This window comes from Apostichopus japonicus, chromosome 10 (assembly GCF_037975245.1).
Source record: "Apostichopus japonicus isolate 1M-3 chromosome 10, ASM3797524v1, whole genome shotgun sequence".
Lineage (NCBI taxonomy): Eukaryota > Metazoa > Echinodermata > Holothuroidea > Aspidochirotida > Stichopodidae > Apostichopus > Apostichopus japonicus.
Window position 1 is genome coordinate 17,113,889 of NC_092570.1, and position 16,709 is coordinate 17,130,597.

The 16,709-nt window shown below is 38.0% G+C and overlaps 1 protein-coding gene across 1 annotated transcript in view; it reads right to left on the bottom strand.

The window, feature by feature from the left end:
* LOC139975125 (ecto-NOX disulfide-thiol exchanger 2-like) overlaps positions 1 to 15,755 on the bottom strand; it is a 29,633-nt gene extending 13,878 nt beyond the window's left edge. Inside the window, exons 1-5 of the mRNA XM_071982756.1 lie at positions 15,559 to 15,755; positions 12,784 to 12,897; positions 9,596 to 9,670; positions 3,589 to 3,741; positions 1,232 to 1,435 (exon numbers count right to left, since the gene is read on the bottom strand). Coding sequence (XP_071838857.1) covers positions 1,232 to 1,435; positions 3,589 to 3,741; positions 9,596 to 9,670; positions 12,784 to 12,892 — 541 coding nt within the window. The 5' untranslated portion in view covers positions 12,893 to 12,897; positions 15,559 to 15,755. The remainder of the gene's footprint in view (positions 1 to 1,231; positions 1,436 to 3,588; positions 3,742 to 9,595; positions 9,671 to 12,783; positions 12,898 to 15,558) is intronic.
* Between the last annotated feature and the right edge of the window lie 954 nt (positions 15,756 to 16,709).

Genomic DNA, 16,709 nt, shown 5'->3' on the forward strand with positions numbered 1-16,709 from the left:
GAGAACAGGACCTCACACTATAGTGCTCGAATCGGATCACAACTTACCAACTATGGTCTTAATTTCTTAAGAACAACCAGTGAAAAAATTGAACTTTTGGTCAGAATGACAGTACTTCAACACCTTCAACTGTTATCGTAAACCGGTTACCTGGTTTTGAAAACCTTGCCAAATTTCTTGTGCAAGTTTACTTGTAGTGGTGAGTTCCCACTCTTATTTGCAAAAGTGGGAAACGGGGCTCCCTTGATACTAAAGGAAACCTCACAATGGAATGAAAATCAAACATTCTGCTGTTTTCTCATTTTTTTTATTTTTTTATAAAACACTTAACATCGTTTCAATATCTTGCTGTTCTGCTCTTTATATTTTTTTTATTGCACTATATTTTCCCTTTTATCTTTTGCATCTTGAACTCCTGGACTGTGTAAATTTCCAACAAATCTGGTCTGGCTGGTTCGTAAGTTTTTCCAAAGTTGCCTGCAATACGTTATGACCAGGGGGGTAGGAGCCAGAGGGGGAGCTGTCTTTTGGATATCTTAAGCCTTTGTTAAGTTTAATATCTTATTTTAATTATTTATTTTAGTCTGTACATGCTATTTTTAAAATGGCATCCCATATCTTTTTGTAGCACGGTTAACAATAGACAATCTCAATAAATAAAAAATCAATGTTGCAGCGCACAATAATAGTGTTGATAGCATACTAACACAAAATATATACTTAGGTGATATGACAGGTGTTCATCGGTTCATAGTATAACGAGTGGTGGTTGTGGAATGAGAAAGTGTCCCTCTGATGTTGTGCCCCACACTTTTTGGAAGCTTCCTACCCCCTTGGTATGACCATGTTACTTGGGAGCATTCAAACTGTATCCCTTCCTGTGGTTGGGTGGGGTGCAATTGTTCAGGTATTGACAGCACGGCTCAAAGCATGGCCGTCAGGTCGTTTTACTCTCTTTATTCACCTTATTCTACCTTAGCAATGTGTCAATATTCAGCTCGTAAGTTGGTTCAAACCTTACAACAGATGCTCGAAAGCCTCCCAGACACGCTCGAGTGCAGGAGGCAAAGTTAACATTACCAAGTCAGTGAACAACCATCTATCTTTCTGTTCATATTAAATATTCTTTTTACATTAAGTAACAAACAATTTGTGAATGCAAATTTCTTTTGTGGCGAGTTAACAGAGCAAAAGAGACAAAGTTTTTTTGTAAGAAACAAAAATATTTTACCATGAAGAGAAAATATCCTGTCAATGGAAACTTGATCACGGAATCTGACCTGGCAGAACGGCCCGTTTGACCTTTCAAATGAGTCCACTGACCCGGCGACCCTTTCACAGAGATCAACTAGCATCTCTCCTGTGACTTTAAAAGGTACTTCTGCGAAAATGACCGTTTTACAGCCAACTGGTCTCTCACTTGGTAAAGGAGTAGCTGGAAAAAAAAAGAAAAAAAAAATTCTCATGAATTAATCATTCAACTGGTAGCAATTATCATCTGCGTACTGTTAAGAAAACCTATTTTTGGTGACTGTTTGACAAATCTTCTGTAGCCTTGCGGAACCCAACATTCAACAATTTTTCGTCCAGTGCCGTCTTTTGAAAAATTTGTTTCTCTTTGAAGTCCTAGATATTTATTTTAACTATTTTAATATCAGATTATCTACAGCGATGACTAAAGGATTCCTGTTTGTGAAAATACACAGGGGAACCAATCTACCGGTGTGGAAAGGCTCTCACCTTGTAAGATGTTAAGCACATGCGTTTGTCATTGCCAATCAAAAAGAGCCACAGTATTACAGTACAAATGAACATTATAAATTAATCCGAAATTAATTAAATTATGAACAAATACACTAGAAGATACCTGACCAGTTGTAGTGTCATATCCAGTTTTCAGAGCACTCGTATTGTCAGTACGAGCAGTATGAATATGATGTTTCTATCAGATCAAGGTAAGGAACTGTTTGTACTGTTAATACTAGTGCTTTGAGAGCATGATATTGAAGTACAGTTTAGAGTGGTATTTAGCATTAGGGAAATTATTCCAACTGGCTGAGATACCAATGAACCACTGAATATTTAGTTAAAAGAGGTACAGGACTGATGAACATGACAAAATAATCTGAAATGAATTAAATTATGAATATATATATTATAGGACACCGCATGGTGATCTGGTGAGGATTAGAACCCACAATCCTACCATCACAAGTCTTAACCACAACGCCCTCATTCCATACCAGATTGACCAATCACAGTTGCTGATATACATGTATACATATCTATGGATATTGATGTACACATTGCTGCATACTGAAGTTATGGCAAGACCCTGTCTGCAAGAATAACACTACTGTTGAGAGCACCTGTCACATCATTAAATCGCCTGTTTAGTCAACGCGAGATTTAATGATCATAATGTTTACTATTAAAGCTTCCTTATTTAGTGTTCCACTTCATAATTTTAATAGCAATGATAACAGCATGCCATCTATAACTCTAGAGAGCAAAAAGTAAATGTTTAGATAGCGACACCCCCTCCCCTTCACCCCACGTACATTGAAATGATCCAAATCACAAATGTTAACACACTTGACGAATCAAAGTGAAATATTACAGAAACATAAGGAACATTGACTTTTAAAGTGTGAGGACTTGTAAAATTCTGTGGATTTCATAAGTATGACACACCCAAATATGCAAGAACTTCAAATAATGTTCACTCGTTCAACCTTACAATTTTGCAATGCCCTCCTCATGCCAATAACACAATACAGAGCAATCCTGGTGACTCGTGAACACTTCATAATTCAGGGCACACAGCGATAATACAACGGCACAAAACAGTCAAAGGTAATTCAAGGAAAATCTATAGCTAACAATGAATGAGGATTGGGGAATTATGTTAATGGCATCAGTATTGCACACAAAAATGCTATCTAGAACATCCAATAATGGTCACTCATTCAAGCTATTCACTTACACTGTACAGTAAGGAAGTTCCCATCACTAACAAGCAATCTGCCATCATGACACAGTCATTCAGTTTTTTTTTCACAGTGTTAACACTTCTCCATGTCTGTGAATGCTAGCTAGCACAAGTGTCCAGAAATCTGGTGAAAATTACTTGTCATTATTAATACTAAGTTAAATACTACTAGTTAACAATCTCAGACGACAACCCTGCCAGGATCAAAACATCAGGCCCTGTAAACTTTATATATATAATAATATAATATCTAAGTACTTTCAAATATCCATTGTAGGTAACTGTATTAAATACAATTACCTACAATGGATATTTGAAAGTACTTAGATATTGAAGCAGTTAGTTAGAAAGTAAAGTGTGTAGTTAGGTAGATGGGGAAGTGCAGATGTGGAGTGGGAGACAGGTTAAGAGAGAAGCGCAGTAAATAATAGGGTTTTTCTTCCTCTCTCTCTTTTACTTAAAATTGAAAGCTTTTAGGAAGTTAAGAATGTTCACCAAAGTTTGGGGTTCACTACGGATGACCGTGAAGCCGTTTACCAAGTGGCGCATGGTGTCACTAAGTCTGCTGTTCCTAGTACTATAGTGAGGATACTTACATGTGGTACCATCTGGAGGGTACACCACGTACCCATTCCCATGTATGATATTTTGCATGCCCATGTGGCCCATCATAGGCCCACTGGCCATCCCTTGGTTTCCATGATTGTGAGGCTCAAATCTAGCCTGGTTGTTGTAGATTTGAGGGTTACCTGAGAAAGAAAATGGAAGAGAAAAAACTGATAGACCTGTACAAAAAGATGACTGAGCACACAATGTAATAGATTAACTTAACTTTAAATACTACTGGACGGTATGTGGTTGGACCCACGAGAAGGTTGCAGAACGACCTTTCCGTTGATTTCCCAGGATATTTCAGACACCGGAACAAAATTATATACAGTTTTTGAAGCTTGTCATCTGAGGAGATCAATTTAAATAATTATTTTGTTTATCCTTGGGTGCCTTCTTGTTTTTATGGTGAAAAAAATGCATTTCTAGAATGCAGGATTAACAGGAAAGTAATACCAATACCAATTACAATTAACACAAACACAGAGATACACACACGCATGTACTGTACACACACATACACAAGGAATATACAGTTACTTACAAATTATTGCAATTAAAGCACTTGGTCCAAGTGCTATCAATAAGGAAAAGCAGTTACTGGTGAGTTTTTTGGGGGGTGGGGGGGGGTTGTGTTCAATGCTTTGCTTTGTCCTACTGTAAATTGTAAAGTAAAATTCTTCTTTTACCCAGAACCAATCAAATTGCACTTTGTAAAAATACATCATTCCAACTTGTCTGCTTACCCAGAACACAATACCAATGTAACCTTTGACCTCTACCTGTCATCTCTGCCTAGTAACCCAACAATCCGTGGATCCAGCATGAGGACACTAATGTTGGAGATCAATCTCGCATCTATAGCAAGTCTCCAGAAACGGTAAACTTCATGTATCCAGGCAACTACCCATGAACAACAGTATTAAAGAAATTACTTAGTTTACCATATAAACCACACTGCCGGGGCCTCTTATGTCATCGGTAAACTAGCATTTGATCTGGTCTCCCAAGGTAAACTTTAACTAACGCAACAATAGATTACCGATTGTGGAAGTAAAGTATCCGACCACAAAGCTTTTAAACAACACTTGAAGACATTAAAAGAAATTTTGCCCCATCTCACCTACCCAAGATTCAGCAAATCACGTCTACAGGTTAAACCGGACCAGTTATAGAAATGTTACATCAACAGCAGTAACATGAACAAGTGAGAAGGAAAGCTATTTATTAACTTTTTGAAATGAAGAAAAAAGAAGAATTTGTCGGTAAATTATAATTCCTATCACTCTGTAATTATTTATACCCGGGCAACATTTGTGTGCGGTACCCATCACCCCCTGTCGACCCCTTTCTTTGTGCAACAAAAACACACAACACAAGACCCATTTATTTTTCACCAAAACTGTGCCATTTTGACATTTGATGGAATTTTCTTTTGTTTTTCGAGTCACACCTAATAAGATAGTTTGCTTGAAAGAAAAACCTTCTTATGAAGTCATCGCAACTGTTATGTCCATTATATTTAATAGCACGCACACACACTGGCAGTATGGTCCACCATAATTACATTATCAAATAATTACATATTAAATAATTACATTATTAAATAATTACAATATATAATTACAATATATACAATATATATTGCATATCGCACACACCACAAGCATACATGTGAGTTTTGTTATTTCTGAAATTTAATATGATATTTTGACATGTTTTAATCAATTTGACTTTCTGCATCTTTACATAGATCAAACCACATCCAAATCCGAATTATAACTTTCATGAATTCATGGGGCAACAGCTGAGCTACGGTACAAGTGATGTTATGTTGGCAGTTAAGCAGAAAATGTCTGTGTGTTTTTACGATGATCAACAAATCATTTATCCAGAGTAGGAAAACTACATTATTATCGGTGCGGAACGATATTGACTATCGATGAGATTCTACGTGGTGAGAACATTAACCTAGCGAATGAAGCAAACATTCAAAACGCGTCGAATCTGGAACCTTGGAAACATCAACGACGATTTTACGATAGGATAGAGTGAGTAAAATGCTATTCATGAACATCTGCTGTTACACCATGACATCACACACCAACAACTCTAATCCATTTCCCAGAGCAAGAAAAGACTTATATGGTTATTAAAAAAAAATTAAATAAATAAAAAAAATATACAAATATGTTTTACATCTCAAACAAACCATCTATCTAGAGTTAGGCATAGATTTTGAGATGGGATTTTCAGCTACAAAGGGTAGAATTTTTGTTTTCTCCTCCATAAATTATAAGTGTGACACTATCTGAACCTCATCACCCGTCCAAGTGAGCATATATATAGGCAGGTGATACCAGCGAGGCAAACAACCATTTTATTGAATCAGCTTTCCTCACAAAGGAGAGTTCTCGGTAATGATTAAAATGAAATCAACCGCCTTCAACTGAAGAGCCGACCGATAACGTCGATTAATTGACACAAACCGATGCGGGTCACCACTTGTTTTTATTTGTTTTCATGACTCGGCCAGCTGTGAAGTACAACGGCAATTTGCTCGTACCAGGAAGCAATACTCAGGATTCCGGCTCTGACTTTATAAACCTGTCCTCCGTTGGATGTACGGTAGTACAGTAGGTACAGAATATTAATCAGAAACCACAAAGTTTGGAAAGGGGGAGTGTATTATGTATGATTGGTGGACTAAGATCAATTTAAAGCAGGCTTCCTGAATTACTACAATTTTTGGTGGCAACACTACCAAGGGGTTGAGTTGCATACATGTTTTATAAAGTGCTACCAGTACAATTGAATGACATCCAATCTGGGCAATATAAAATTAGTAGTAGTCGTCTGCAGTGAAAAATGCCACACCTATCCCACCCGGTATGAAGGCAGTTGACAAGTTTGTGTCTAGCATTTGAAAGGATTAATAAACTTCCTAAAGTACCGGTGAACTTGGCCACACATTTCGGTTACAGGCCTTTGGGTGTATCTAGAGCAAGAGGGAATATTCAATAGCAGTGGCGTAGGAAGGTACTTTTGAGTGGGGGGGCTGAAGACTGATGGCCGGCCTGGGGGAGGGGTTTAAGGGGAGCGGGTGTCCCCCTCCCCTTTGGATTTTTTTTGCATTTCCAGGTGGCCTCAGATGCAATTTGGTGCAATATAGCACACTTCAACACCCACTCCAGTTTGTAAATAATTTTGCATTTTCACCTGGCCTTAGATGCAATTTGGTGCTCCAAATGAGATTTTTTTCTGATTTGGAAATGAAAAAGGGGTTTTCTGACTTGCTGAGCGGGGGGCGGAATGATACTTCCGCCCCCCATAATTTTCAGTGGGGGGGGGGCTGGTGCCCCCAGCCCCCTGGTTCCTACGCCCTTGTTCAATAGCTCAAGACATCCATTATTTCACTCAGGGGTGCCGGATCCAATTTTTAGTAAAAGGAGGGCATGGGGGACAAAATCATGTCAGTCTAAAATTGCGAGGAACTGCCATCCATGCTGTACTAAACAGGTAGATCATACACACGTGTTCATACAGTACCCTAGAAATGTTTTGAACGCAACATTTTCATGATTGGTGAAGCAAAAGACGATTCAAACCATGGATGCTTTTAGAAATAATATTAATGACATTGTTTACGTGATATTTAAAACTACTGCACCTGTATCTACTTTAGAATAGATGCAATATGAAACCATAATTATTTATCAAGATGTGGTAAGATGTGATATTAAAGTTAATAAAAGTGTAATGCTCCACTTGATGTATTAACTCAAGTGTAAATTGTAAAGAAAACATCCCCATGTTAGTTGAAGCTCTTTCTATACCTTCTCCAATCTCCCACCCCCACCCCTTACCCTCCCCTCCCAACTCCCCTTTTCAATATTTTTTACATAAATGAAACATTATGTACTTGGCTACTAGAATGTTAGGAGATTAAAGTTGAACATTCGTTCAATACGTGTAAGTACTGTACTCCTCTCTTTTCCTACTGTGTAATAAGCCTACTTAAATACATACAGTAGTAGGCATCAGGCAATAACTTCTCAAGTATCCCATCACAAAACGCGACGCAACACTATCAAATTGCTATACAAGTCCAAACATAGCGCAGTTTCCTTCAATACACAGTTACCATGTAGTCATTTTATGTTCAGACAAATTTAAGAGCCTTCAGAACTGTCTACACAAAATTTGAAGATTATAATTACTCATCTTTGGGGATGGATACACATTTGACAATATACAGTATATATTGAAGCACATAGTTCAAGTAGTAAACTTTAAACGAACATATTTCAAAGTATCAATAAAAATATTGAAACTTGCGCGCCTATAAACCAAGATATTGATACTTGTACCCAGATTCATGAGTCCTCCTCCCTCTAATCCAACAAAACTATTGTAAAATGCATGTTTACATTTATGTTTACATATATGTATACACACATACATACATTAATACAAATGTGCTGCTTTACAGTTGGAAAGTTAGCAATTTACCACCCATTATGAATGTCCCACCAGATCGCACTATCATTCAGTGTCCCCAGGAAACCTTTCCTAAATTCGAAATTGAATTATCAGGAAAGACAGAACAACTCTCGTTTAGCTTTGAATGTCATGCTTTTGGCACACAGTTAATGACCTTTGACCTCCACCAAAACAATACGGTTCTTGTACTCAGTATGGGGCATCCACATGCCAAGTATGAGATCCCTCAAGATTACCCTTCGTGAGAAATTGTGTTCACAAGGTTTTCACAGTTTGACCTTTGGTGACCCCAAATGACCACTGACATCCACCAAAAACAATAGGGTTCTTTCCAAAATATGGGCCAATTATGAGATCTATCAAGATTACCCTTCTCGAGATATCGTGTGACGAGCAGCGTCACACACACACACACTCACCCACACGCATATACACACACACAAACACCATCACCATCGAAATTCCTTTTGCCTTCGGCAAGGAATAAAAATACACTAGATTGAAGTGAATCTTTCAGATTTTTACCATGCTGTCCAAGGTTTATCAGAAATAACACAGAACAACAGATGTTGAGGGAAAATATAAAAAATCAGTTTTTCAAAGTTTATAGATTAACTCAAACATCTATAAACTTTGAACAGCTTTCAATGTTTATAGATTAACATCTGGAAGAAGAAAATCTATTTTTGCATCCAGACCAATAAAGTTATGGTGACTACTACCAGGAGGATCAATAGTTTCACAGGAACTGCGAAAACAAACGACGCCAATTTTTTTGGGTAAAACGACAGGTTAATAGTTGGAACCTTGATAGGTGACTGACCTGCAACGCATCAACTAACGAGGACTCACACTGTGGATGGATGGTTTAAATGTTCTCAAATAGAGATGATGTTTTGCAATATTGCTACTTTTTTTGTACACCACTGTAGGTAGTTCGGCATCCATATACTGAGAGGGGTCTGTTACCTGAGGTGTTTGCTCACAGTATAGCTAAAATGAAAAAATTATTTCTCAGTGACTGGTTGCCCTGGTTAAAACTTGGTAATTGTAGTCAAGGAGGGGGGTGGAGGGGGATGGAGGGGGAGGGAAGGAGAGGGAAGGGTAAGGGAAGGGAGGGAGGGGAAGGGGTGGGGGAAGGGGAAGAGAGGATGAAAATGGAAGGACTAACTTTATAGCAAACCAACTGTAGCTGTAGATGAACACAGAAATATCTAGTGCACATTGTTAACTTTAAAGTTGCCTACCAATCATCCCCCCCTCCCATCCCCTTCCCCCACCCTCTCATCCACTGTCACACTACACCAGTATATTGGATTGCAATGTCAAAAGTGAAAGCAAATTTCTTACACCATCAAAATATACAAGACAAAATAAACAACAAATGAACAAAATATACAGAGAGCAGTCAAAACCTCAAAGCATCATTTGCTCAACTTAAAAAAACACTCATACCCAAAAGAACAAAAATAATAATTCCATCATCTTTACCTTGCTCTCCAGACATTTGGTTGCCATTAAACTGCAGCGGCCTGTCATTCATACCAGCGTCGTTACCAAAGTAGGCTGTGGGAGAAGGATCGGATAAGATATCAACCAGTCTGCGGGGGGCCGGAGTGGCCAATAATGGAAACTTATCAGCTACTTGCAGCGACATCTTTGAAAAGGTTTGAAAACTTCAAAAGTGAGCATTAAAAACACAACTTTAGCTTTATCCAGAACCGATAATATGTAGTTTCCAAGGAAACCTACTAAAACGCTGAAGACGACCACATGAATAAACTCCGACAAAGTTTACACGAAGATGTGAAGGTTTGGTAAAGAGGTACTTCCGGTACCAATCTGGAGAATAGTACTTTATATAAGTGCTGCTGTGATGATGAGGTTGGACGAATATCCCGCAAAACACAGAGCACGATTGTCCTACAAATTAAACTCTTATATTCGAGATTCCAGTTCAAAGAATCACACATTCACAGAAAAAAAGCGCACATATTCGCCATAATAGCAATTAGCAAATGAAAAAAAAGTCCAAAGACAATATGATTTTGATACTGTAACTTTTCTGGAATCAACAGATTTTACAGTTCAACTCCACATTGTGGCACAAGCCCTCCAAATGAGAGCTCACTTGTTCTAATGGTTCTATTAACACTGAGATACTGTACTCATGAACAAGCATGCAGATTGCTGTACAATAGATGAATCTAAACAGCTGTGCACAACATCAAATTTCCACCAATGGGCTCAGCAACCTTTTAAACAGAGCCAATTTTTTAATTGTTGCCAAAATAATGTCTACAGTCACACTGTCACCTTAGAACAAATTGTTCACGATCTCGACACCAAATAATCTGTCCTTCTGTTATTATTATTAAATATTGTTTTTTTTTCCGTTTTCTTTTTTTTCTTTGCAAGGTAAGGCACAACAATTCACACAGTTAGTGTGTGTCGATGTCTCCGTTCAGCATTCTGCCTTGTTTTATGATTTTATCCAATGAACACAAATTTCTGTTCAATGACCTTCCATTTAACAGATCAACCAAAAACACACAAATTTGATGAAGAGTGAATCAAATCCAATATAACTCTGTCCTCTGATAAATATTTGCTTGCATGTAAAAAGGAACATTTAATCCACAAAAGAGATGGGTTAGACACGGTCTTCTTTTTTCCCCGATTTACGTGATAAATAAGTAATATATATACTGCCAACCAGCATATTCCTGTGCACAATGCTTCCGTTAGTCTTTTTTTCCCTTCCCTAACCAGGCTGAAATACAGATGATCAGACAAACTGCTTAAGGCTTTCTACAGCTCAAGTTCCCTACAATCTTTAATATCTTCCATCACTTGCATACAGTAGATCTAGAATCTTCATATCCTTGTTAACACTGTGTTCCCTAAGGAAGATCTGTTTCTACACTGACAAAGTTGTTGTTTATTTTACAGATGGGAGTCAAATACACTTATCTTGGTATATGGAGCCATTCCAGGGGGTTTGAACATTACGATGAAGTAAGTAAATATTTGATTACACAATGTAGGTAAGGGTGATTCTGTACTGTAGTACATAAAAGTCAATCACACATCAAGCCATCACCTTTGCAAAGTCTGCAACTTAGGGAAACTATTAACACACAGAATCATGTCTCGCATTTTTTTTTTTTTTTTTTTTTTAGCAAAACACCCTTTCTTGTTTCTTGTGTAGTCCTAATGTTTCATTTCTAGCTTTGCCAATGTTTTGGGTTGGAGGGAAGGGGAGGGGCCATATATGACTATACTTATGGAAAGAAAATTGTTGTGAAAGCCAATTTTATGTCAACTGTGATATTCCATGGGACAAAGTAATGATCACAAAAGACACAACTCGCATACACTTTAAAGAAGCAGGGTTCAATATTGACTATTGCCATTTGACCTGAACAAAGTTAACTCTACCAGAAACAACCAACATTTGTGTCCCAATTTAATGTCATACAATATATTACGCAATAACAAAAACTGAAAGAAATGAGTGAAAAATTTAAAGCGACTATAAATAGTGATTTTGAGTAATAGTGATTTCGGGCTATCGTAAATGTAGTCACAAGGATTGGGATTCCTCATGTTTGTAAAATTAGCAGGCTTCCTTCTTAAGAAACCACAGTGATATTTGTGCTATTCTGCAGAAGGTACAGTATCACAAAACAATTTGCCACTAAAGCTTTATTCTTACACAGTAGGCTACAAAAAATATAAAATGTTAAGTGTGTGCTGTTCTGTTGAAACCTTTGGGTAAGGTTGTTTCACTGTCAATGAACAAGAAACATTTTCTTTGGATGTCCACCTTTTCATTTCATTTCATTTATTTGTTTTTTCTCAATATACGGTACATTGTATGTCATACAAACGTTTACAGATATGAAATTGAGTATAAAGAGAAAGGAAGTGATCTAAAAACCTGAAAGGCTTATCGAGTAGAGCCACTCCCTAAAGAAGGAAAATAATTATTACCTTAAGAGCGTACATGAAGTCTTGAATGTGTCTTTTTACATGTACATTTCCCAAGCAGCAGCCAACCAGTGGCTATTAAATTACTGATAATTTTATTTCTTGTTTCAACAAAGTAGTCCTGTACTAAAATAATCTGTAAATTGAGACATGGTATGCAATTGAGCATAATAAACTAAAACAGTTGTCACATTTTCTTATTTAAAATGACCAGTTCTATTTATTTTCAGACAGCCTATGAAGTACTCAAAACCACAAAACCCTCGTTGCGATCAATGACAGATGCTTCACTGCATCATATGTGTATACTGTTAAGTGCAAGTGAGACTTTAAATAGGTGGCGCTATTTTAGAATATTTTGTCTTACTTGCTTTTGCTTTTGTTTCTTCTGTAACTAACAATTTCTAAGTACTGCCAAACAAATTCACAGAAATGTGAAATGCTTGAGGCTAAACAAAGATCACAGAAATACGTATCCCTGCTTAAACCCATGTGTTCGCAATATCTCCAGCAAATGTTGCATATCTTGATATGAGTTTCCAACCTTTGCTAGAAGGAGATTTTTGAAAAACTCCGAGTTGACCGAGTTGACCGAAGTTGACCGAGTTGACCGAGTTGACCGAAGTTGACCGAGAAGAATGTAAGTAGAAATGACTTTGGCAATTGTTTTAAGAGATGTTACTTACCATGGTCATCTGGACGTTGTCCAACATCAGGACCCTTGTGTAAAGGTTCTTGGTAGAATGGTCCGGACGTATATGGAATATTTCTTTCCGGCCTGTATCTATCACCCATTGTTGCTGTTGAAGCAGTACGGAAAATTTTGTGAAAAATATGGAAATGATTGAAGACCCAACCCTACTCAAAGATCTACGGAATAAATGAACAAGCTAACTTCTGATAAGACATTTGCAAGTAATTTGAATATAGGAATACTATCATACCATCTTACCATCTTACAACCTTGCAATGCAAACATACAAGATGACAGAACTTTGTGAAAACCTTTTTCATTCTGAGAATTGTACAACTATTGGCTGCATTTATTTTGTGTAAGCTAGTGCATCCTATAATGTGAAGACTGCTGGACTCACATGGTTGCTACAGTACACCACCCCCCCCCCCACCCTCCCTACAGAATACATCAACATGGAAGATTTTATTCACCCATCCATACATCCTTTGCTGGATGGATAAGGACTACTGTAGTGCTGATAGTCGTAATCGATTTATTGCCAGTAGTCGCAATTACACTTTGGAAGTTTGGTTAATTCGCTCAAAACCTAAGTTGCGATTACTTGATTAAAGCTAGCACTACACATAATAAATCTGCTTTTGAAAAATAGCCCAACCTATCAAAAACAACACTAAAGCAGTTTGTCTGCAAATAATGCAAAGGTACCTGGTTCTCACAATGCTACACTAGCTGTGTGCTGTGTTAAAAATCGGCAAGCACCTGCTCTGGTTAGATTCATGCGTTTACTTGTCACTAATACGAACGATTGTTCTGCAGTGCAACATTCAGTCCTAGCAATGTTTAAGCGCATAATCAAAAATTCGTAAATATGAATCTTTTATGATTGCCAAAGTATTTGTCATTTCTTCAAACATGTTTACAATTATGTGTAAAAGAAAGTTGGCCTGACGTTTCGATCCTAGCAGGATCTTCTTCAGAGGCTAAATGACAAGTTACAGTAACAGAGGGGACAAAAACACGCACAGAATACAGACAGGTTAATGAGCACGGTGAACACAATGGGATGGATGAAAGGGGATTATAAGTAGAAAGCAACAGGAGAAGAGGAGAGGAAGGAGATAAACTGTGGAGGGACAAAGAGAGGATTAAAGGCACAGGGTAAGGAATAAACTGGAGAGGGACAAAGACAGAAAGGTGTGAAGAAAAAAGGAGGGGAAGAGAGCTGTGAGAAGAAGAGTGAAAGGGGGGGGGAGGGAGAAAGGGGAGAAGGAGTAGGGAACAGAGGAAAGTTAGTCATGTCCTTCCTGAATGTTCAGCCCATGGGGTTGAATGGTACGAAGGCGTTGCATCCAGAGCCTCTCTCTGCTGATTCGTACTAGGTCAGGACGGCTACCTAAGGATTCAATCCCCTGTAGGGACATGTCGTTAATGGTATGGTTGGGAAGGTAAAATTACATGTTTACAATTACTTCATTACTGGCTTGGTTCACATTTATCGAATGTCTGATCTAGTGTGTCAATTGCGGTGTTGTTAAATTTCAATGTGCAAAACACAGTATGTGCCTGCTATCGCGCTAGTCTAGAACTTCCTTCTACAGAAAACTCTTGCATACTAATCATCACACCCCTACAAGGTGTTACATCTATTCATTGTTTTACACGTTTGCTTTTATTAGTGCTAGTAGTTGTAGTAGCCTCGTTGATCCATTCGAAAGTTTTGATTTACTATGGAGGATTTTAGGAACCGTTGTAGATTGAAAGTTGTTCACACTTTTTGTTTGGTAGAAGTTTAAACATGCTTTAGACACCACATGTTAAGACACCATAGAACAAATACACACAGTGCACCATGGAGAAAGATTTGTTTTGGCTGTATTTCTACAATGTAAAAATGACAGTGATGACGTGTAACCGAGTTATCCACGAGAAGAACTATGCCATTTATCGACTACAAAAAGAAAGAGTCGACTAGCAGCACTAATTAAGGGTGATAGATATCGATCACTGACTAACATGCTTCATGGTTTTCCCCATAATTGAGAAATTAAAAACAAAACCCCACACAATTTATCTGTGAATTAATCAATTCTACAGCCCATCATGAATTGTTGATCTAACTTTAGGCTTATATGAATTGTCCCACATATGTAAAAGAATTGTGCTCATTGCTCAATCATTATGTTGCCCTTGTTGGAATAAAATATCAATCAAAATCAAACAAAAACTGAACATTAGCAATCCACTAAAGAGCCTGTGTAAGAGAATGTGTAGAAGTATAAGTAAGTGGGCCTGAAGTTTCGATCCTAGCAGGATCATCTCCAGAGAATGAATGAAGAGTAACATAAAATACAACTTACAAGGGGAAAAAACAAAAAGGATCCTGCTACTGAGTACTGGATCACAACATCAGGCAACTTACTTTTAGTTTTACACATAAAATATTAATAATTGTTTGTAGCCTAGGCCTACCATAAGGCTTATGCGTTCAGGGAAAATATCGTAAAATGTAGAATAAAGTTAGCTTATGATTGGCAGAGCTAAAAGTTTCTGTATATTTGGCACAACCGTGACTTTTGAATCACGACAAGGGACATAACATAAGTCAACGTTAGGCTAAACGGACACTCTATAGGCATATTGTACGTTGTGCTACGTTACGTAATTACCGGCCACGGGACTAGCCTAGGCTTACATCATTTTGCCAACACTTATCGTAGGTAAGGGCCATATATGCGAAATTTAGTCGTGCACTTGTATGTCATACCTTAACCTTAGAAATTCCCCAAGCTGTATTTTACTAATAGCTGCAGGTTGCAGCGCGAGCTCTGTTGAATTTTTTTCCAGTAGTATCGAGGTATCGTTTTGTCTAAGTGTTGGCCTAGTTTAGTTTGTAAACTAACCCCAACAACCTAGTATTTTAGAGTTCTCGACTTCCTTCAATAAATATGTCGAAGGGACGCGCTTTGAGCCAAATATTGTCTCTCGTCTGTGTATCAAGTACACTGATCTCAGTGATCAAGTACCGTACACTTATAACCAGTATGCAAAATGCATTGAGGTTTCGATGGCATCATTTCACTAGGTTTCTGTTTGTTATCCAAAAGTAGCTGTTACAATATAAACGGCCCGAACCACTATTTTGATGTACAATTACACTATGACATGATAAACACAGGTCAGTCTACTGTACATGGCAATACATACTATACAGTATAGCTAGGTGTGCGCAAGTCCTAAACCTTGAATACTTCGCTGTTACTTTGAACTACTACTCGATTAGTGTGACTTCGTACATTTGCCCATTTGTTGTCTTAAGCTTCATATTGGTGCATTAGAAATATCGTTGTTACTCCATTGCCTAAATCAAAGCGATCTCTTATGCATTGAAAATCAACGGTTGACCCCAAATGACCATTGACCTCCTCTAAACACAATAGGCTTCTTCTACCCAATGTGGTACACCTACTCCCCAAATATGAGATTGCTCCAAGCTTCCATTCTTGAGATATCACGTTTACAAGCATGGCTTCCAAACGTGACACATACGCACACACAGTGGCAGAGCGTCCATACAGGGGGGGGGGGGGGGGGGCGGATGCCCCCCTGACGGAGTAAAATGGGCTGCTGGCGCCCTTTTCAGCTCTTTACCACTTTTTACTTATTCTAGATTACTGTCTTTTTTATTGCGCTCTCATCTACTTATTGACATTTGTCACATTTTTTGGGTGTAATTTGGCAATGACACCTATTTATTATTCGTTTATCTGCAAATTAGCCAAGCCCGGAAAGGGTCATTTCCGGAGATCTAGGGAGTATTTTTACTCAAAAATTTTCTGTACGCTACGCGCCAACCAGTGGTGGCGCTCCGCTAAGATAGTGTCGAAAGCGCCCCTACAGACCATTCTCGCCCCTCCT